Consider the following 24,159-nt stretch of genomic DNA (forward strand, 5'->3'; position numbering starts at 1 on the left):
GAACATCCCAACTACCCCTGTGTTGATCCTGGCACTATCAATTTAGACATACCTGAAGAGCAGTTGTCAAAGTTGAGGTCTCCCAGGATGACGTCGAAGGCCACCAGGTCTTCCAGCACCTTCTCTCCTTCCAGTGGTATGGATGATGACTGGCGAAACTCAGCCCCCCACTGAAGCAACCGGTCCAGCTGCTCACACCGTACTGATGCATCACCTGAGATAATGCAGTGAAATGAGTAGCAGAGTATTACTGAAAATCACTAAAATATACAGAAATGGGTGTAATCACAGCATAATCTCACAGATTAATTCAGCATTAGTACTGTGGGTTAGAACCTGAATGTGAACATTTGCATCGTGTAGATTACAACGTAATATGACACCAAAGAATGAGCTACAAATTGGTAAGCTAATGAAGTTGTAAAAGGTTATCTTAAACCTATAAGTTAATTTGGGGGCTGGCCCCTCTGGTGATTGCCTTCCACTATTTACATTGCTTCAGCCTGCCTGCAGTTTCTTCTGCCTCTGCAAGCCGCTCTGTAACCCACCGCCACCCCAGCTCTTTCATTTCATGTTGTTTCTGACTTGATCTGTGCTCTGTGAGAAGGTCTTGCTTTTGCCATCTGTCACCCACTGTCTAATACTGTAACTACGGAGCGATTATTACAATCCTGCTTAAAAAAAGGCAGCCTAACCCTTTAAGTAACTTCTGGTGCTGTTTTGCTTTGGCAGCATTTGTGTCTGTCCGCTGCTGCCAGTACATCTGATAAATTGGCGTTAGTTATGGATCGGAGGGAGGAGGTGAATAGAAGGAGGCGGTGGGTGAAAGCATGCGATAGAAATATCAGCTGAATAGTGGAGAGTGCGAGAAACAAAGAGGTGTCAAGATATTGGTGGGTGAGTAGGTGGCTTTGGCTTTGATTACTCTCAGCTCAAGTACATGTGAAATGCTATTTCTTTTCTTTTTGTGTGACTGCATCTCTTAGAGATGGATGTATCTGGGAGGGGGGACGTGGGGGAGCGTTTGTCTGTGTATGTGCATGAAAACGAAATGTTTCTTCAGATCAAAATAATATAATGATTTGTATGCTTTTATCAGAAAAAAAGGAACAATCAGGTAAACAGTCTCACTCTGAATACATACACAGAGAAATTAGCAGGAACTAGTGGATGTCCACCTGCAAACAATCATCAGGTTTAAGGTGATGCAACAAACAAATCCTTTGATGTGTAGACAAAGTTTAACCTTTTAAAATCCACCAGGCGACTCAAAAAGAGTAATGTTTGAGTTTGGCTAATGTTAAGAAATGTGCTTATTTAGCATGTGTCTAAAACCAAACCAAACTTATCCCTCTCATAACAAGATGAGTCAGTGCAGACCTGGTGCATATAGAGATGTTTCACCCAGGTGAGTAATGCAGCCATTTATGCTGGATGCACCACCCTCCTTAGTTTCCAGGCACCGTCAGAGCTTTAAACTGTGGTCTTTGTGAAGTTTACAAGCAGGAAGTAATGATGTTAAATACCAGCGGGGAATTTGGAACTTCAACTGAGCTGTACCTCAGGATAGTTCAGAGTAATTGAATCTCTGTTAATTTGCAAAGAGATTAGTTTTGTTCTGAGTTAGGAAACTAACAACACAACTATATTTGAGCCTCTCAAAGGGGTTTTATCTTAGGCAGGTGGTCCAGGTCTCTGTAGCCACCTCAGTTCCAGCTACTCATTTCATACATTTTTATTGATTCTTTACAGAAATATGGTTGAAATAGATATTTTTGTTTAAAGGTTAAACATATAAATGTTAGGGGTAAATGAAAAAGATATCATTATTATCAGTTTTACACAATCCATATGCTCTATGGTGCTGTGCACTGTGCAAAGATATATTCTTTGTCCAGTACAATCAGTGTTTTACCAAAAATATTAATGCTGAGATCAAATTACCTTTATCCTTGAAATGGAAACACAGGACTAAAACAGGACAGAGATGTCCAAGTAAAAATTGAGTACATGTATATGCATCTCGACCGCTTGTGACACCGGTTGTGATGCAGCAATATTAGAGCAGACAACAAATCAGTGAATTGAGGTCTCAACAGTTTGGCTGCTGGCTGCAATTCTTCTTTCAACAACAGCCTAAATGAGGCTCTATACAACATTAAATCTTATTTTTTCTGGGTGTGAGTGAAGTAGCAACAGCAATAGAAAACTGGTGCCTTTTGTGGTAGTCACTTTAGTTCATAAAGTTCATAAAGTGATTATATATATGTCCCTCACAGCAAGAAGGTTTGGGTTACTTAGTACTTTGGGTATTCTGGTTTCATCTCATAGTCCAAGCACATGCATGTTGAGGTAACCGTGTTTGTTCGCTCTGTAACAGATTGGTAACGTGTCCATTGGCTTTTGGCCTAGGACCTCCATCCTCACCACGCTGGCAACAAGTCAAAGAGGAACAAAAATAAGAGCACATTGAACTGAACTGCACCGAAATGGAAGAAAGCCAAGAGATGAGGTAGCCACTGCATTACTGAGTTCAGTATATACTGTATATCTATATGCTGATAGTCCCGCTGCATCATGAATTGAGCACTCAGCCTGGAAAGATTTCTCATATAGTTCTCAGAGAATCAGGTCTCTGCACTCCTCCCCTGTTTCTTCCTCTCTGTTCTCCCTGACTTACCCCACCAGCCCAGCCCCCTTAACCTCCAAAGGCTTTGTGTTTGATGTATCTTTAGAAACAGCCCTGCCACTGCTATATTTAGGTCTGAGAGAAGCGTAGGAGAAGCCCAGAATAGCAGGCGAAAAGAGGTGGGGAGGGTATGTCTTTGGTAAAAAATGAGGGTGACATCGACCAGGGGCTTTAAATAGGGCTGTGACGCCTTAAACAGCTTGAGGCAGTCACCATGGGAACAGCAGGAGGAGGCATGCTCGGGTTGTGATGTGCTCATTTATCTAAGTATCTGGACAGAGAAGCGTGCACACACACACACACATGCACACACGCACACGCACACACACACACACACACACACGCACACACACAAAACTGTCTTTGCAGGTCTTCTAGAGAAAGACAATCACATTGGGACCTGACATGTTTTCCATCCTGCTTAAGAAACAACCCTTCAAAAAAGGCATCTTGGGATCCTTACTAATACACTCATGTGTGCATGTGCAGAGACAGAAATGACAAAAGACAGAAGGAGAGAGTTGTAGAACATATAACCCTACCTTCTATGGCGTGGAGATGCGTACATGTGACGTATCCCACCACCCTCTGCTCTTGGTGTGAGGTGCCCACGTGAACCTGTTGGGGAGGGGGAGACAAACATGTCACTCCACCGTGTTCAAACAGGCAGCATCAAAGCCCATTTAACGAGTGTGTTTGTATATGAGAAACAAGCCAGGTAACAACCGCAGCAATTAGATCATACAAGGCAAGGTGCAACTTTATTGATCCCTGTGGGAAAACGGAGTCATTACGCTGTAATTCAATCACTGCACTTAGGGTGTGCAACATGACGGCAGTGGGGCAGAGAGCCCATGAAAACCTAAAGAAGGCATCATTGTGTAATGTCATCATGAAATATTGGTGCATTTCATGGATATAACAGAAATGTGAGATAATAATTCATGATTATAAGATCTGCAAGCCTAATAAAACAGTATGTAACAGTTGCATAATGGAATAATGATGAAAGAACCGCAGTTATGATCATATCTCTCTTATTTGGCATGTAGTGCACCACTGCCGTTTCAATCATTCAGAAAAGAAGAAGAACGACTGCCTCTTGCCAGCGAGGCAGTCACCTAATCTAACGTCAAGGCAATTTTTCAGAAACTATATGATGTGACATTTCTCAAAAAATGTTGGCATTATAATGTTTTTAATACAGCTTCTCCACTTGGATGATTAAAAACAAGAATAAAAATAAACATCTGGTAGCCAGTGACCCACAGAGTTAGGGTTAGAGTTGGGTGATACATAATAACCTCAAGAGTATATATATATATATATATATACTCCTATATATATGGATCTACTTTTGATACTTTTGAAACACATTTTGTAGTTTCTGAAAATGCATATTTAGCAAACCCAGCCCTAACCTTACTAACCCTAAACACATGTCTGGTTCCCTAGTGGATGTTAAAAGGTTAGCTGATAATCAATGGTGCTAATGATTAGTGCTTGAGCACACCCTTCTGGTTATTCATGGTCATATCAGACAGTTTATAAGAGAAAGACATGACGCTCACATAAACCTCAGCAGAGGTCTATGGACCAGTTCTGTAATGGAAAAGATTGTTGCTGTTCCATCTGGACTCAAAGAGCCAAAGATGCTGTTGCTCTGATATCTGACACAGTTTCCCCTGTGTGGTGTTTGAAGCAAGTAGATGTTATTCATTTTATTTCCAGTTATGTAGGCGATCCATTACATTACATAACCCAAAATGGCTTTTTCATAGTTGTTTTTCAGATGAGCCAGAAGCCGCATTGAGGTTGGCACGCCACACTGAGTCATTAATGAAGCTGTACAAATTGTTACATAAAAGAAACAAATTTGTATGTTCAATAAGAAGCTCTGCAATCACTCATCTGCCTGCTTTGCTGTGTGTTTAGTCTTCTAGTCTGTTCTTTACATCACTTCCTCTTTTCCACGCTGTCAAACTCAATACTGACATCATTACTCAAGTCCAATCATTTTCTTGCCTGTGTTCTGTGAGCCAATCAGCCTCTGCTCAGTATGCTTTAATGTGAGCGCTCTCTTCTCATTCTGCCTTTCAGACTCTAATTCTCTCCCCATCTCTGCCTCATCCTGGTCACTGGAGTCCCATTCAAGCCTCCACCTTCATCATCATCACCAACATCAGCACCTAGACTCGGGGGGTCCTGTCCTTATTCCTCTCACTGCTGGGATAGGAATTAGACTCCACTGTGCTATGATGGTTCTTTAAAGTTTTACCTCCTAACAGCTTATCAGCTGAATTCTGCATCCCAATAAATCATTTTCCAAATTACCTCTCCTTATTCAATAACGAACATCTGTAGTAATATGTAACCAGCAGTTTAACTAATAAGCTAACTTTGCTTTACTTGACAACCATCCCGATGTTTGTAAAAGGATTTCATTTGAAAAAAAATCATCATTCCTTTCATAAAGCTTAGCGAGTAATTTTATTGCCTAAACTTACACAAAGAGTGAATGAAAATTAAATTTAAAAGTGGTCCCACACCTGTGGACTTCATGATGGATGAGCAGAGGATGGAGGATATAACAGTTTAGAGCCAGGACTTGTTGCTTATGAGTGCGAAGAAAATTATACGTATATGTAGCATATAAAAACTCATATTATAATTGTGTACGTGACTAAAAACTAACTGTACTGCAAAGTGAGCCTGTTTTAAAGCGCTCCTCTTTCCGTGCAGAGGTTATGCTCTGATTGTCACGGTTTGCGGGGGCAAGCCGTGTGGAATATATATAGGACCAAAAGGCGGCAGCTCTGGTGCAGGTGAGTGTTTATTAACAACAAAATGCAAACAACAAAGGCGCTAGGAACATGAAACTGAAACCTAAACTGGGTAAACTAACAACACAAACCAGAACCGAAGATGCAGGGAGATCCGGAGAACTATACACGGAGAGACGCAGGGAGACCGAGGGGAAACAACACAGACGAACCAGCAACTACTATGACAGAAGACACAACTTAAATACACTCAGAGAACACAGGGGAATACATACAGGTGGGGACACAGCTGGGAGTAATTAACATGACGAGACTAGGGAGGCAAACTGAAAACACTCACATAAGACACAGACCTTCACAATAAAACAGGAACTTACACATGAAAGGACACAAACTAAGAACGCGGACTAGATACAGGAACACACGGGCAGAACAGAGTAAACACTAACCAGAGGAAGAACAGAACCAAAATCGCAAAGAGAAAACACAAAACGCTGGGTCAAAAGGACCCAGGATCATGACACTGATAGCTGATCTAATTGCAGGCTTCTGCAGTTGGAGCTTTACCATGTATTTCTCTGCAGTTGACTGATGTAGCTAAAAAAAAAAGCTGAGACTCGATGAGCATTGCTTGAAACCCGCTGTCTACTGTGAGTCTTGTTGGCTCGACTACATCCGGATCCACTATTTATCTCTTGTGTTCAGTTTCAGACTTAGAGTGGTGCAAACATGAGTGGGTTGGATAATAAATATACTGTAGGTTCAACTGACGCAGCGTTTTGTCTCAGTATACGTCAGAAAAACCTACGAAAAGAAATATGCTTTTAAGGAACCGTGGAGCCTTACGTCCTAAATTGAATCTAAAGTTTTGATTCATTTAGCAGCCAAACAACATGTGGCATTCGGTCTACAATGGAAATGAATCATTGTTTGGAAAGTTCTTTACAACACTATTGCAGATGCTGCCACAAATGTGTTGCACTTGTTGGATGCTTTGTTTTCACCCTTCTGTTCAGTTCATCTTGGAATACAATTTAAGCCTGAAGACTGTGTGGCTATCTACCATAACCTTCTCCAGTCATTTGCTCCCTTTTTGTTAACGTTTTGATATCCCTATAGACTGCTACATCCCACAGTACAGTGTTTCCTAGTAGTGGACCATAGTTGCAGTTAGTGTAGTTACTGTCTTTAACTTCCATTGCTGCAGGAAGACTGTAAGTTCAACTCTTGCATATTCCCTGAAAAAGGCCTGTTTTCTATTACATCTTAATGTCTTTTCACTTATTGGTGACCTTTGGTTTATAATTGCACTTCCATTTTCTGCAGTAAGTGCACACTCCTGTGGTTTTTCTATCTTCCACAGATATTTTAAGAGGTTTTGCTTAAACACTCCTGTCTAGACGCACTGTTATGATCAACCACTAATACCCAATTCTTCTTGTGCGTGCGGATGAAATACAAGCTCATCATTTGGAGGGTTGGCAATGTTCCACTGTAAGCTTTTCATGTAAGCTTCTAAGACTAATATGAATATGTCTTGAAGTGTGGTGTGGTATAAGATATGGCATGGCATACATGTTACAGATTTAGCATGATAACCATTGGCATCCTTATTTTTGGAGGCGGAAGTGAACATGTCAGAACAAATGGAGTCAGCTAATGTTAGAAATGGCCTGTATTTGTATAGCGCTTTACTAGTCCCTAAGGACCCCAAAGCGCTTTACACATCCAGTCACCCACCCATTCACACACACATTCACACACTGGTGATGGCAGCTACATTGAAAGAAAAGCTGGATCCATAAAGTGCATGGGTGCACACACTGCTAATCACTGAAGTATATACTTATTTGCCACTCTGTACCACAAAGCTGGCAGATTATTCATTTTAAAATGTTTTACTGACAGGAAAAAGTGTCATGGTCCTGGGCCATGGTGGCCCAGTATTCTTAGTTTTCATGTATTTGTGTATTGTTCCTTATTTAGGCCATGCTTCCTGGGTTTCTCTGTTACGTTGTTCCTTATGTGTTTTCCCCTTGTGACTCTTACCCCCTGTGTGCCCCTCTGTGTATCTGTGAGCCCTCGTCTCTCCTTGTGTTTTATTCCATGTTTTCCCCAGCCCGTTATGTCTGTGTTCTCCCCGTGCTCTCTCTCCTCCTGTCTGAACCTCTGTGTACTTCCTGTTTTACTTTGACAGTCTCCCGTCAGTGTTGCATTTACTCCTGCCGTGTCTTGTTATGATTATCAGTGTCACCTGTGTTCCCCGTGTGTTCCCACTTCCCTCGTTAACCCTCTGTGTATTTATGTCTGCGTCTCCCTCAGTTCGGTGTCGCGTTCTCCCTCATCCATGGCCGTGCGTTTCTCTGTGTGTTACGTTATAGTTTCCTGGTTTAATTTGCATGGTTCTGCTCTCCAGCAATAAAGCTGTGAATTTTGAGTTCATTCCTGCCTCTGTGAGTTTGCGATTGGGTCCTCATCCAGCCTGCACACAGCCGAATCATGACAAAAAGTGGCTCAAATTAGCAAACATACGTTATTGGCTCCACCATTTTATCCAGTAAGTCTTAAAACAATTCTGAGAGGCATTTTAAATTCTGAATGCTCTATAAAACTCAACAACTACAGCAGTTCAGACCCCAACTCTAATTATGATCCTAATGGTAACCTTAGGCAATTAGAAAATGCAACGTCTACCTTTGAGGAACACCTGTTGATCAAAAGAGGAAGGAGAGAACCGAGGCTATAAATACACAACGGCTAATTGAGGGAATGTGGAACAGGTGGGTAAACAAACAGATGCAAGCATTTAAAAGATAACAAGATAAAGGAAGCAAAACTAAATGGAAGGCACTGATAGCTGGAAGGATATAGGGAACACTGCAGGGTCAAATGAAACTTAAGAACTGAGACAACCGGAAAGTAACCGACCCACAATAATTCAACAACAACTCAAAACACCATGAATACAATTGAACTAAAAATAAATGCAAAATTCAAAACCCAGGGCCCCAACAGGAGAATCTGCAAACTCCACCTGGAATGTCCTCAGGCTAGGCTAACCCCTAACCCAGGACCTTCTTGCTGTCAGGCGATAGTAACCTCGGCAACACTGTATCACAAACTTTATCTTGATGCATTATCTAAATATTAGGAAATTAGGAAATAAGCAACAAACTTGGTGCTATTCTATATTTGAAAAGGTTTTTTCCCTCCCCCACCGCAGCAACAGCAGTCCTGACATTGTGCAGTATTATGAATGGTCTGTCATGTCCCAGGAGGGTAAAAGATTTATTATCAGAAGGAAAAACACATCAGCTATTGATCACTGTAAACAAATGAGAAGATGGAGACACCAGACGTCTTCACTTTTACAGAAAATAATATTTTTTGTCACTATTACAAGTTTCCGTACGGTGTTACAGGCACAGAGTCTAACATTTTCCACTTGGGTTGGGGTTACGTTAGAGCATTTTCATCAAAATAATCAAGCACAACTACGAGTGAGCGATGTTCTGTTCAAGAGGTAGGCTTATTCGATCAATGTGAAGCCTAAAACAGTGCTGAGGATATTATTTTTTCAGCATGTGCTTCATACATATTTTACTACTTCTTACATCAATTTCTCCATTCCTGAAGCATGAGACAGGGAGCAGAGCAGCAATAACAAAAGCCCACTTGAGATTTAATAAGACACCTTTAACATCAGTGTTGAAGGAGTCCTCCAGCAGCACAGAAACGAGGCACGGAGCGAGGTGGACGCTGGCAGCTCTGAAGAGTTGGTGGGTGGATGCAGACTGATGAGGAGGAGGATGAATAAAGGGTTGCAGAGAAGGAGGATGGTGATTGTGAGGTGGTTAGTTTGAAGTGGGAATGAATATGGGTGGAGTAGATCTATAACAAGGCAAACACCCCTGCTAGAGACCAGATAAGAGGTAGTCCAAGGCTGGAGTGGAACATAAATCGTTCTCCAGCCTCAGAATTATATTTATAGCACTGCTTGTTAGTATACAACTTAGATTAAACAGCCATACACAATGTAGTTATTTTTATTACTATTTATAGATATAAACTAACATGACAGTTGTCACATAACAGTGAATCAGCATGCTGTCAGTTCTGTTAATAACAGCTTCTACTTTGGCCCTTCTAAAAGCTCACTGTCTGGCTCAGTTTTCATTGGAATAATCCAGAGAAATGATACTTTCACCACTCAGTTATTTATGTACTTATTTCCTTTTGAACTTGGTATCCTGTCACTGCGCCTGCATTGGACGTCTGTTTTGCTTCCAAGCAGTCCAGCAGGGTTTGGGAGTGTGCTGGGTTCCTTCAGGTGACCCAGTCCATGTGACCTTAAATAAGGTTGTATGATCTGGTAAATGCAGGTTATCAAAACTACAAAGAAGTGATGACTGTCAAGCTTCCAGCTTGTTGCTAATGAACCTTTTCTGCCTTTTTGATCACATGTTGTGTTCGTGTATTTTGAGCTATTCTAATGTTGACCCTTCACCTTTTGAGTTCGATGTCGTCGTCGGTGACGACCCCAGCACTAACTGTAATCGGCTGGGCCACAGTTATCAATAGGCTATCAGAAAATGTCATTTCTGCTGTTAGTAAAGTTTCACTGTGTGACTGCAACAATTTTAGCAACTTTCAGTTTTTATACAATGAATGCCTGTCCACAGTATAATCATTAAAACATAAATACAGTGTTTATACATCAGAACTCATCATAAAAGGTTGTACAGATAAAAACAGGAACTATAAAGGAACAAAGTAAGATAAATGTCTCTCTCTAGTATGACTTAAACACCCCGTTAGATGCTTCTGATATTTTTACTCCTGGACTCAAAAACAAAACTGCTACATGACCTTTCCTTCAACTAAGATGTGTGTTGTTTATATGAAATCATCCTGTAATCCGGAAAGAAAAAAAGATTTTCCCCTGTGCCAAATAAACAGCGTTAGAGCACCCAACCAAGGAGCGACAGACTAGAATGGATATGAACAGCCAATAAAGTGATGGCTGTTTTGGCTCGGTATCCGTGCAGAGCCAATAATAAGACATTCTAAAAGCCACAATAAAGCATTAGGCTGATTAGCCCGACTTTAATACCAAACTCAAAGCTCACGTTGTAGGCTGAAATACAGTAAATACACTTCACAGCAAGGGCCATAGATTTCCCTGTGAATATTCGAGGGACTAATTGAATTACTCTTAATGGAATGAGTGTTTTGAGGGAGAGTTAGAGAAACAGAAAAGACTGGTCCAAGTTTACAAAATGCACTATCTGATGGTACATTAACTTTTCTAATAATGTTGCATAAGCTGTGCATCAGTGAACATTTGGGAGGTTGTATTGGTTTTCTAAGGACTACCAGCTGATCCAGGAATGCACCTGAAATCCAATTTGCAAATTTTTCCTCTTTTTGCTAATTTAGTGATCTTCAGTTAAAGGCGATAGTTCAACAGCTTTAGGTTTTTCTTGACATTTAATTTGGATGATTGATATCCCTCATATTAGTCTGCTAACATAACTCGCTTTAGTCCAGCTGAGGTTAATGTAAACTTAACGTACAGTCATGTGACAAATTAAGCAAGCTCCTACTACTTTCATAACAATTAAATCAGTAATTAGCAGCCAGATGCTGCTAATTACTCGCGCAAGTGTGCAAGTATGAGCACCTGTATGAGAGCAGATGTTTTGGCAGTTTGCTGATTGAGTGCGTTCAGGTGTTTGTTAATGCCAAGAAGGAAAGACAGCCACAATCTTAATGAAGACACTGCTAGAAAGGAAAGGTTGCCAGGAGAAAGCCTGTTCTCTCTACAAAGGACATGGCAGTGCGGTTTAGGTTTTCAAAGTTGCGTCTGAACAAATCACAGAACTTCTGGAATAAAGTTTTTCGGACCGATGAAACCAACTGGGTCACATCAGCATATCTACTACAGAATGTGTGAAAAAGAAAAGAATCAAAGTGTTGCAAAGGCCCGCTCAAAGCCAAGATCGCAGTCTGATGACTGAGTATTAAATACTGTGGTAGGACCTTAAGAGAGCTGTGCATAAACCCTTGCACACAAACCTCAATGGAGTGAAGAAATGCTGCAAAGGAGAGTGGGTCCAAATTCCTCCACAACAATGTGAGAGACTGATAGAGTCATACAGGAAGCCATTACTTCAAGTTATTATTGTTAAAAGTGCTTCTACAAGCTACTGATTAATGGGATGGACGGGATATACCACATCCGGGCTTGTAATACACATCTGCCACTGACATTTTACTCAGTGTGCCCTAACAGGTTGCTATAAAAATAACAGTTCTGTTGTTACTAATGTGTTACTAATGCAATTACATGATTAAAAAAAACCTCCTTTTTATTAATTAACACAATTACTTGCTTTGCAGGTTTTACCTATCCTCACATCTGTCAGAAATTCAAAAAAACCTTCTTTTTTTTTAAATAGAAAAAAGATTTAATATCTGATTGCTGATACCTTAATACCACATTATTGCTCTCAAAACTGCCTTAAAAGTAAGTGTGTGTATGTGAGGGGAGGTCTTATTATTGCCCATGAAATCAAGCTTTCATGTCAGTAGAAGCTCATTTGGGATCTTGTTAATTTGTAAAAACTGGGCAGTTTCATTAATGGAACATTTCTCAATTTTCCAAAATAAATTACCTTTAAATTTAGAAAATGAGAAAAGGATTCTAGATACTCAGAAAAACGTTTTAGCAATCACCAAGCCACCAGCGACCTCAGAGTATTCTTCTGCTGAAAGCTTTTTTAGATGCTTCTAAGCAGGAGAACAGTCTATAAACAGGAGGTGTAAATAAACTGAACCCAAAGCACACCCCCATATAAGTCTGCTATGAACCTGAATTATAGCTCCAAAAATCACACAACAGAGATACAGAGCATCAACTTGTTCTGTATGTAAATTCTCCAAAAGATGAAATTGGGGCAGACGTAATGACCACAGCACATCTGTAATGTTCAACTCAGACAGTAGCTTAAATATGTTAATATGCTATATAATCCTGCCAGCTTTGACATTTTAAACTCAGTTTTTAATGCAGAATATCTCCAAAAAGCAGTCAATGAATTGTGATATTTATTTTAATATTATATTATAACAACCAGTGCAGCAACTGCATGTATATAGTGGTTCTATAAACGAAAGGCAAAAATCCGCAAATGACCACTTCTAAATGGTAAATGGCCTGTATTTATATAGCGCTTTACTAGTCCCAAAGGACCCCAAAGCGCTTTACACATCCAGTCATCCACACATTCACACACACATTCACACACTGGTGATGGCAAGCTACTTCTAAGGTTCATTAATCATGTTTCTAATCTGCACACATACTTCAAGTTCTTTTAATGGAGCCCATAACTTCTTAAGAAGCACATAAAAGCAGAACTTACTATATTTGCACTTTTTTTTTTGCCATAGCAGGGTTGTTCACAAATGAGAACTTCATTAGCAACTGAACAACAATATATTTTTAGCAGTTATTTCACATTTTGAATCACTTGAGTTTCCTATTATGACATTATTGCCTTCATTAACAAATGAAAATAAAAGCAATTTAGTGAAAAAAGGACCTGTGATTTTCCATGCAAATAAAAAAAAAGAAATGATCTTGTTCTGCTGTAGCATACATCCACGTCTTACCACAGACCCAAAGGTACCTGCTATAATAAACAAATAAATGTTAATAACTGCAATCTAATCAGCTTAATCCACCGTATTAACATTTGTAAAAGTGAGACTAATTATTTTTGCTACTATTACATTTTTGTTGCTCGAATGAACTTTTAATCCAGACAGCTCTTTCTTTCTTTTGTGTCGCCTGCCTCACTCTGTCCTCCTTTCTTTTATTTGTGTCTCCTTCTGTCTTCCACTCTGCTCTATCTCAGTGCCACACTGTGTATTAATATTTCAGGGGCTTATGTATGCTTGAATAGGTGTGTGCACACCCTGAAACTGACAGGAGACCTTAGGGGAGTCTAGTGTATGTGTGCACACTCGTGCATATAAGAAAGAGTGGACTTTTAACATGTTTCCACAGACCTCAGATGATGCCAGCACAAACTGGAGTCTCTGCAGAGATGCAGGAAAACCTTGAGTAGAAGCAATTTTTTTTGCCCCCCCTCCCCCCCCCCGGTGCGCTGTGTGAATAAAAATAACATGTAATGAAATTAACTGCGTTTCTTTTAAAATTAAAAAACAAATGAGTCAGAACATGCAGGATATGAGATGCTAAAACTTCCCAGGACTTCCCCTCATTACAGAGCATTGAGACGAAACAGAGCGGAAATTGAAACGAGCTGCGAGAGACGATTTCACACTGGGAGCCAACCGAACCAGGCTCGTCTCATTATGAAGGCTCTGAGGCTGCTGTATCTAATTGTCCTAACTTTAAAATCAGATGAGGAGCCCAGATTTCATCTTGCATTACTCGCATGAGTTTGATCGCTTCACTCAAAGACAACAACAAAGAAAGCAGAAAGCTGTGGTCTTCTTCCATTTGCCTTACCAGATGAACCAAAACATGCACATTGTTTCATATCAGGGTCTTTTAATTACAAGTCTGGATGCTTGATGCTCTTTTTAGGAAATATTGTGTGTTTTGTTACTGTTTCAATTTGTGCAACATATTAAAACCAATCAGTCATACATAAACCTTGAAATCAAACAATATAAAAAAATATGTGATCCATTTGGACTTTGCTATGTCATGCACTACCTGGGTGTACAACCTTTCCACAATGCAATAATGCCTACAGTGCAGTGTTGCCTTTACTCATGCATGATAGTATCAAGTGACAAGTTGACCGTTAGACACAACAGACCCTTTGATCTGAGGTATTTTATAGCTATAGAAGAATTATAAAAAAAGAAAGTCTAATAACATATAACAACTTTTATAACACAATACTTTTTTTTCCCTTTAGCTGGTATCTGGGAATTTATAGTCAGTATATTCCTTTGTAGTTAAATGTGCATATGATTAAGAACATCATGCTTCATGCTTGAAGTTCCAGTTAAACTCCCCCACTGTCTCTTGTGTGTTTTCACATGTACCCATTTCTGAATCAAGCAAAAAAGACAAGGTTTTAGGCAGCTGAGATAAGACCAGGTGAAGACTAAAGTCATCCTGAATGTCTTACTCATATCTCAAAGGAGAAGAGTCACAAATCAATTGAGAGTCAAGCTGTGAGTTTATCAATATCAGCTTAAGCTAATTCAGCAGTCAGATTAGTCTTTACAAGTCTACATCACGTCTTGAATTGAGATGTGATGTTGAGGAGTTCAGACAGAGAGAAGTCAGGTAATGATAGCTATCTGGAGTTAAGATCAAACCAATTCTTGATTGAAACTGCTAATCAAGAGACTTGGGTGTGTTATTTCTTAAATGGCTAATAAATAAAACACCCACAGGTAAAGTGATGTCTTGAGACAGTTAAAGTCAAGTCTCAAACATTTAAGTCAAGTTCAAGCCAACTTTCAATTCAGCTATGACAAATAAGAGTCAAACCAGACGTTAAGAGAGTTTAGGTCAAGTTACAAACAAATTTCTATCACATAACGTCTTGTCTGAAGTCAGGTGACTTCACTGTGCTGCTAAGTACAAGGTTTTATTGAATCTGGGCAGGTTTCAGTCCTGCTTCCAGTTAATTGTCATAGTTCCTGTAGACTGGACTGCCATTTATACAAAACACAAAACCCTTTATTACATGCACTTTGTGTGTCTCATATTCATACCTATTCATATTTATTTATCACTGATTAGTCAAACATCAAATTTTAGATTGTGGAAGTAAGCTGGAGTACCCAAACAACCTCTCGCAGTCACAGGAAGAACATGGAGACTGCATGTAGAAAGGCCCCAGCTGAGCTAAGATTACAACCAAGCTTCGACGTGCTAAGACATTAGCACCTGCATAAATCAAGATATACCGACTTCAGTTCTTACAAACTAGAACATTCAGGTCAAGTTTAAAAACACTGAGCGAGTCCATTTTGGGCTCTGAGTTCATCAAAACAGATCCATTCTTGCTCTCATGGAGAAATCTACATTCAGATTCTTGGAAACTGAAATCACGGGTCTTAAAAGTGGAACACTTGCAGCTGAGCACTGCATTTAAATGATCTCCCATCAATTATGTTAATCTCAAAAATCATCAGCAAGTTTGTCAAATTGGCTCAAGTCTAAGGCTGTGCAATCTAACTAATCTGCTAACTATTGGACAAGTCTATCAATTACAAGCCCACCGTTAAAGAAATGTGTGAATAAAATAAATACAAGCTATATTTTGTGAATCTCGGTCAATTAACACAGGGGCATTGATTGAAATACGAATAATACAAATGTCTGGCAAAAATGAGATGAGCTGAGACCTCTGTCACCTTCTGTTTGGCATGTAGAGATGGGATGAAATCCCTTTGACCTGGATAGGAAATCAGTTTATGTCAGTGAATTGGTTGACCTTCATAGTGACGAGGTTTCCTTTTGGTCATTACAGATCAGGGATGGATTTGAGGAATTCTCCCATTGATCTTCATTCTATTCAATCCAGATTTGAGCAGGTTCCTATTTTAAAGCCTAATCCGTAGTAATGCATTCAGACTGCGTATCTGCACACTCACAAACACACACACACTCACAAACACACACGCAGACACATGACTTTTCAACCATGCACTTAGCAGCTTGAAATAATTGTAAGAGGGGATAAATGTTGAGACTGAAAAGCTTTAATTATGGAGCCAGCCCTGGCTCTCTCTTTAGGGAAACATTTTTAATTAATATTCTATCTCTTCCTCTCTTCCTCTCTCCCTGCCTTTCTCTTCCGAGTGCGTCACTTCTCCACAAGGGATAATTCAGATTTATGTTGCTGACCTGCCGCGGTTTTCCAGGTAAGTATCCATTGGGAAATAACGAGAATAAGTGTGTTCTTCGAGGTACATTTGTCTGAGTCTAAATTTATACAAGAAATAATTGATAATTAATAATCGATGTAATTGAAATGAACGCGTCTGGAAACAATAGCAGATGATGGCTGGGGATAGATTACTGATATAATGGCCTCATTTTGTACGGTGCAAAAAACCCCTCATAAATCACGGGCTTGACAGTTTCACCCAAAGTCAATGGAATTGAAATGATAATATGACCCAGTCACTGTAATATGTTGGCAGAAAAATGAGACCAACCTGATTGCCAGACCAAAATGCCAAAACTAATTATGCAAAATCATGAATAATGTTAACTCCGAATTAAAAATTTCCACCTCCTCCACATCTATGAATGTTATGAAAATGCTAGGCTATGGTAGGCATTAGTGGTAATGTCGCCTACCTTTAACATCTCTACACGTTTAAATGTAGGTATGCCTGTTACCTGTTACCTACAACGCGAGTCTCGCCACTGGCGATATGAGCGCCTACAAAGCGGCCTCATGCGGCGCGCGGTGAGAGATGCCAAACGCCGGTACCGGGAACGTGTGGAGTCCCGCTTCCACCAGGGCGACACACGGAGTATGTGGCACGGACTACGCACCATTACGGACTACAAAGCCAGGGACACTGCTCCGATCAACGCCGACTCTGCATTCACCAACGAGCTGAATCGGTTCTACGCCCGTTTCGAGGTTAGCCAGGCGGCTAATGCTATCTACCGCCTGACTACCGAGGACAGTGACGTCATCAGCGAGAGACCAGTGACCAGCATCGTGGAGCATGACGTCCGAGCGGCACTGAGGAGAGTGAACACAAGGAAAGCGGCGGGGCCAGACGGCATCACCGGCCGTCTGCTGCGCTGCTGTGCTGACCAGCTAGCAGGTGTGTTCACTTACATCTTCAACGAGTCCCTGGCGAAGTCTGTGGTCCCCACATCAAAAGATCCACCATCATCCCTGTGCCCAAGAACAGCAAACCCTCATCCCTGAACGATTACCGGCCAGTTGCACTGACCTCGGTAGTAATGAAGGTGTTTGAGAGGCTGCTGAAGAACATCATCTCCTCCTCCATCCCAGACACCACAGATCCGCTGCAGTTCGCCTACAGATCCAACAGATCCACAGAGGATGCCATCGCCCACGTCCTACACACCACTCTCAGCCACGTGGACAAGAAACAGAGTAACTATGTGCGAATGCTGCTTGTTGATTACAGTTCAGCGTTTAACACAATAGTGCCCTGCAGACTGTTCACAAAGCTGAGGGATCTGGGACTTAACAGCCGTCTGTGTGCATGGGTGTTGGACTTCCTCACTGGCAGAACTCAGGTGGTGAGGGTGGGCAGGTGCTTCTCCAACAGCATCACCATCAACACAGGAGCACCTCAGGGATGTGTCCTCTCGCCACTGCTCTACTCCCTCTACACTTCAGACTGTGTGGTCACCCATGGCTCCAACACCATTGTGAAGTTTGCTGACGACACAGTGGTGTTGGGTGCCATCTCCAACAACGATGAGGGGGCCTACATGGATGAAGTGAAGAATCTGGCATCGTGGTGCCAGGACAACCACCTCCAGCTGAACGTCAGCAAGACCAAGGAGCTGGTGGTGGACTTCAGAAGGAGTCAGCACAGACACTACAAGCCCATTATCATCAATGGAGCTCCAGTGGAGAGGGTGCAGTCCTTCAAGTATCTTGGTGTCCACATCTCCTCAGACCTGACATGGGCTGCCCACATTCAGGTCCAGACCAAAAAGGCTAGGCAGCGCCTGTATCACCTACGACAACTGAGGAAGTTCAGGGTCTCTCCAAAGATCCTCAGGATTTTCTATACAGGCGCTGTGGAGAGCATCCTCACACAGAACATGACATCGTGGTTTGGGAACAGCTGTGTGAAGGACCAAAAAGCTCTCCAGAGAGTGATCCGTACAGCAGAACGCTGCTGCAGGATTGCTCTCCCCCCGCTTCAGGACACCTACACCAGGAGATGCCGGACTAGAGCAGCGCAGATACTGAAGGACCCGTCCCATCCTGGCAACAAACTGTTCCAACTTCTGCAATCTGGTAGAAGGTTCCGCATCTTCCGGGCAAGGACAGAGAGACTCAAGAGGAGCTTCTATCCCCAAGCCATCCGTGCCCTAAACACACACACCCGCCCTCTCACATCATCTATAATTGACTGAGACAGGACTCTTCCAAACACTAAACCAAGGCACAATGTACATTTCAATTCCTTTAATTTTAAATATGTTTATATTGTCTATCCTGTAAAATAGTCAGATGTCTATTCATATTAATGTACAGAATTCACCTGCTTGCTGCTACTACTGCACATTCACCCAGTGTATATACTATATATATATATATATAAGGTTCTTCCTCTACACCCCCCCCCCCAATTTTTGCACATGTCGAGGAGCGTGTCAGGCTACATTTCACTGTGTGTTATACTTGTATAACTATGCATGTGACAAATAATAAAGAACCTTGAACCTTAAAATCTAAGTTAAGAGAATTTAGATTTAGTAATTAGTCTGAAGTGTGATGGCATGCTTTGTAAATATATTATTGAATTAAGCTTACTGACGCTGAGAAATTACATTAATTCCACTTTTGATTCTAAAATAATTTGAATAAACTGTTTAATCAGCTACTGCTTTTAAAATTTTTATGCAAAGAGTTGGTGTTTTTACAGTATTTTCACAAACATAGTATGAGAAAGCTCCTGCAAACCAATTATTCGCAATACTTTCTTATTTATCAGCTTTACTAAAAATAAAACCATTAAAAATATTTAAAACATATTATTTAACCTGTAACAACTTGCATGCAGAACAAAAACGATATCAGGTTGCTTAAAAGTCAATGTTTGAAACAATCAAAAGGACTTTAACCTCCTAAGACCCAAACTCTTTCATGCATTTTTAATTTCTCTTTGCTATTTGAGCTGATTGGGACCTGATGAATGTAAAAACAAAGAATTACAATTAAGATTAAGATTAAGATTTTTTTTAATTTTTAATTGATTTGATTTGATACTGTACTTTTGTTTCTGAGAAAAATTAGATCCACATATGAGGACATTTGTTTTAAATTTGGTAGGACAGTGGCAGAATAACATCCCCTTAAGTGGATATCAAGCATTTGTAGAGCAAAATTTAGTATTTTGGTCTAGGCAACCCAAAATGTGATGTCCACATAGGTCCTAGGAGGTTAAAGTAAACACAGTATTTAGCAGCTGAATGTCTTATATTGAGGGTTATTTATATAGTCTTTCTATTGCACTGTCTTGTGTCTGTATCGTTCTGTTCTGTCTGGTGTTGCGTTGTCTTTGTTTTGTTTTGTTGCAGTTTTTGCACATTACACTTTCGTTGATAGTCTGTTATGTGTAGCACCATGGTCTTGGAGGAAGATTGTCTCATTTCACTGTGTACTGTACGACTGCACATGGTAGAATAACAATAAAACCATTTGACTTGGCATGGATGAGCTGACTGGAAGGTTTCACATGTTCAGACATATAGAAGACAGAAAAACTGATGTGCTTATCTGGCAGCCAGTGACATGATGAAAAATAAAGACCGCCCGGCTGCAAGCAAAGTAGCTCTAGGAAATGCAACACCTATAAATGAAAAATAGGGAAACCCGAGCTCTGGATATTAGTGATGGGATTTCCGGCTACTTTTAGAGAACCGGCTCTTTCGGCTCTGAACCGGCTCTTCAGGTTGTTTTGTTGCTTTAATTAATTTATTATTAACAATAATATAAAATTAAGCACAAAAGGAATTACTAATGTAAAAAAAGTGGTTTTATTTATATATGTTTATATATAAATATATGCGGTGGCCCCTAGAGACAAAGCACGTCCAAACTCCAAAACACATCTAGCATGAACTGAACTTCCAAAACAGAGCTACCTAGATCACTTAAATTACACAATTGACAGCATATGTGTATTGTTTGTGTATTTATACACAATCACTCATATATATTCAAATAATTTACAAAAAACATTCATTTACCTGTTACTACCACACACCAAATCCGGTCGTTGGTGCTTCCTGGCTTGTGTAGCCACTAGGTAACAAAAGCTCAACACTGCGCCTGCATCCTGGAGCACTTCTGTTGTGTTTTGTACGTGTTTTGGAGTTTTTACGTGTTTTGGAGTTTTTACGTGCTTTGTCTCTAGGGGTCACCGTAAATATACTTTTATTTATTCACTCCACATAAAATGTAATAAATAAATCATATAATACAAACACCAACTATTAACATTTCAACTTTTAACTATTTAAATTTTCAGCTTTTTCCTTTTACAAATTTAAAGTGAAACAACACAAAACACTGCAAACCACAACACAATTAAATATAAATTAAAATATGAAAACAAAAAGAAGATGCATATTCTCTGTCATATGGACCTGCATGAATAAACTTTCTGAATCCTTTATCATCTGCAACTGAAAATAGTTGTGGATGATTACTATACCTTTCTAATGTGATGTTGTTGTCCCTGGCTCTCTTTCTCTCTCTCTCCCGCTTTGTTCCTGTGCTACTGCGACTGCAACTACCGCCCCTCCCCCCTCTTCCCAGCGCAAAGGACAAGGCTCACGTGCGGAGTGAAGCGGAAAAAAGTGCGAGAGAGAGGGTGAGAGAAGGAAAAAAAACCCATGGCTCCCAATAAGGATTCAGCTCGCGTCGTTCACGTCAAAGATCCGGCTCTAAGAGCCGTTTCGTTCGCAACCGACACATCACTACTGGATATTTATGGTAGATGGTGTTACTGCACTGCCCACAATGTTTTGACTGACAGAAAATGTGAGGAAAATAAAGTGTAGAAGCCCAAGAATAACAAGAGTTTAGTATCAAGCCTCACAAAATGCAAAAAGCAGAGATGCTAAGAATCACCTGTTTAAGAAAGACTTCAGACTTAGCATCCTGCTTTTTGTTGGATATGAAAGAAACACGATAATGTGCTTGGAGAAACGCAGTGTGAACATCAGGTAGATCAAATGATGTGCGCCTAATGAGATGCGTCCCAGCTGGCGGCGAAATGAGCTGCAGTGTTGAGTAGTAATGAATGAGAATGGCCAAAGGTTCGTGGAGGGGAAGCGAAGGTTGCCAACAAGATTCTGCCTTGGAAAGCTGCCAAGATGTCTGGAGGAAGGAGAAGCGCGAGGATTAAACAGCAGGCATATCAAAGCCTGCAGCAGCCTGAGAGACAGACAGGCTGCGAGGATGGGAAACAGCAAAATGTGATTTGGTTACCCAAACTGATCGTAATAACAAGTCCTAATTAGTATGTATTCTGATATAGCTGATGATAGGAGAGGTTTTAACTGGCAACATATTCTTTATCTTAATATCTACATTTTACAGTTGGAGAGGAAACAAGAAGCATCTGACGGATGGTGCTAACAACAATTACCAGGTGTAAAAAACATCTGTGAAACAGAAATGAACGAGCCTTTAAAAATGGAAAGCATCAGCAGTCCACAAGGAAGTGAGTGGACGGCCAAAGAAAGATCAAGGCGGGCGTTCACCTGTGACACACCCACTAATTATGACCATGAAATCCAGAAAAAGAAATAGGTGGACTTTGATTTGAGGTTATTCAACCCAGTGTTAGAGAAAAATGTTGATCCACTGCACAAATATGATCGAGTTTCCCAACAGAGGCTCTGAAATGGTGACGGTCAGTTTGTTTTTGTCCTGTTTTTTACTGATTAAAAAAGTATGGAAGAATACGTTTTTTGTTATATTTTAATAATTTTTTCATGCTTTTCATTTCATTCTTTGGTTGCAGTAGTTTAAATAGCCTATGTTTTGGTTTATTTTATAATTCAGTGAAAATGGTTTCCATCCATTACTCATACATCTGGGGACATATGCTTTCTAGATGCAAAAATACTGCATGCATCTATGGTCATGAATTTTAAAAATCCCACGTGACCTCGTGAAAGTTAGAGCATTCACAACATTTTCAGACACTTGACCTTTGACCTTGAGATCAAGATAACTAAGATTCAAACTCATCTGAGACTTTTAGTAGATGCACCAATTTGAAACTCCTACGTTGCTTCGTTCTCAAGTTCTCACATTTACAAACTTGGATGTTCCCAAACCCCGAGCAAAAAATGAGCAAGAATATTTCTCATAGATTCAACTGTCCAAAGTTAAAGCCTGAATTCACTGGGTAAATAAAACAATAAAAAGGGTTCTCAGGTAAGGGATGTTTCCTGGTGTCTTGGGCCAATTATGAATTCACCAGGTACTCAGCAAATGTCTTTACTTTTATTCTTTTTTATTCAATATAGAAAGAGGTTACTACAAACTGTGATTGCTGTTTAAAAGTCGCATTTTGCTATTGGAGGGTGAAGCAGGGGGTGTATCACAACAATATCCATAAAACTAATCAATAATAATTAAAAAAACAAAATCCAAGGTAATTTCCCTCCATCGATGGGCTGCTTTTAGTGCAGCAGATATTTTTAGATTGTCTATTTTTTGGTACTTCAGACACGGCACAGTTCCTTAAGTGAATCCATGGGATTTACTTAAAGGGAACATTGTTGTTTATTACTGTTTGTTTTTTGTCAGCTGGGAGCGTTAGCAGCTTGCTGCCAGTACAACGCCTGCCAGCTGGCTAACAGCCAGCTTGTCATGAGACCTGGAGTGACCTCCTGTGCACTGAGGTGGTGAGACAGGAATGTGAAGGCAGCTTGTAAGCTGCAGCGACAGTCAGCAGGCAGCAGGACTAACAGGATGCGACTGTCAGTATGCAAGCTGTGACAGCATGTGTCTTTATTAGATCTTGTGGATGTAAGTGCATAGGTGGACATAAACAAATACATCCAGGTAGCATCGGGCCACATAAAGCAGACCCGGGAACTGGATCAGATCCAGATTCCTGATAGTTACAGTATGAGGCTGATTAATGAATTCACATACTCACAACACACATCATCACAAACATGCACACAAAAAATGGCACATATGCACCTGACTGTTGTACTGCATTATCTCTCCCAACATTCTGTGTGTTTGGTTATGATACAGAATAAAAAAAGACTACAGTCCAAGAAAAATTCATAACGCCAAAACAAAGGAAGAAGGACATCAGCAGCTACTATAGCAACCCCATCGCTCATCATGTGCTCGCATTAGTACATTAGTAACCATGTCATAAACCCATACAACTTCCTGCTCTTGCATGTCTACATTAAGAGAACACATAGTCATGTAATGTCTTATTACCTGCTGCCTAATGGACTCTCCAACTTTGCACTTATGGAGTAGATGAAAGGAGTCGACAGAATCATGGGCGCTCTGTTGGGAGGTGAAACAACTCCCCATAAATAATGTGCAATGCAATAAAGTGCACTAGAGAAACAAATATTAGCAAAGGCAATGTCCCACTGCAATACAGCCCATTCAGCGCAGTGCTGACCTGTATCCCGAGCCACCGAGCAGACACCCCAACAGGCAGCTGAGCAAACCAATCAACTGCACTCGTTCTGATCATAAACAGCTGTGCCAGATATGAAGGCATTTTGCAGGCTTCCATTTGCAGCAGTGTGTTTTTTTTTCCAGCTTTTTTATAAATGACTTGAGTAAAGATATTAAAGCAAAACTATGCCTTTATGCTGATGATGAAGTCATTCTAACACATACATCCTCTATAGTAATGGAGGGAAAGAACTTTGAATCCTAAATGCTC

General features: G+C 40.5%; 1 protein-coding gene across 1 annotated transcript in view; it reads right to left on the reverse strand.

Moving 5' to 3' along the window:
• The window catches only part of smpd3 (sphingomyelin phosphodiesterase 3), a 95,909-nt gene that overhangs the window by 19,922 nt on the left and 51,828 nt on the right, over positions 1–24,159 (reverse strand). The window contains exons 5-6 of the mRNA XM_004566137.3: positions 3,232–3,307; positions 53–214 (exon numbers count right to left, since the gene is read on the reverse strand). Of these exons, the coding sequence (XP_004566194.1) occupies positions 53–214; positions 3,232–3,307 (238 nt within the window). The remainder of the gene's footprint in view (positions 1–52; positions 215–3,231; positions 3,308–24,159) is intronic.

This window comes from Maylandia zebra, linkage group LG7 (genome assembly GCF_041146795.1).
Source record: "Maylandia zebra isolate NMK-2024a linkage group LG7, Mzebra_GT3a, whole genome shotgun sequence".
Classification (NCBI taxonomy): Eukaryota; Metazoa; Chordata; class Actinopteri; order Cichliformes; family Cichlidae; genus Maylandia; species Maylandia zebra.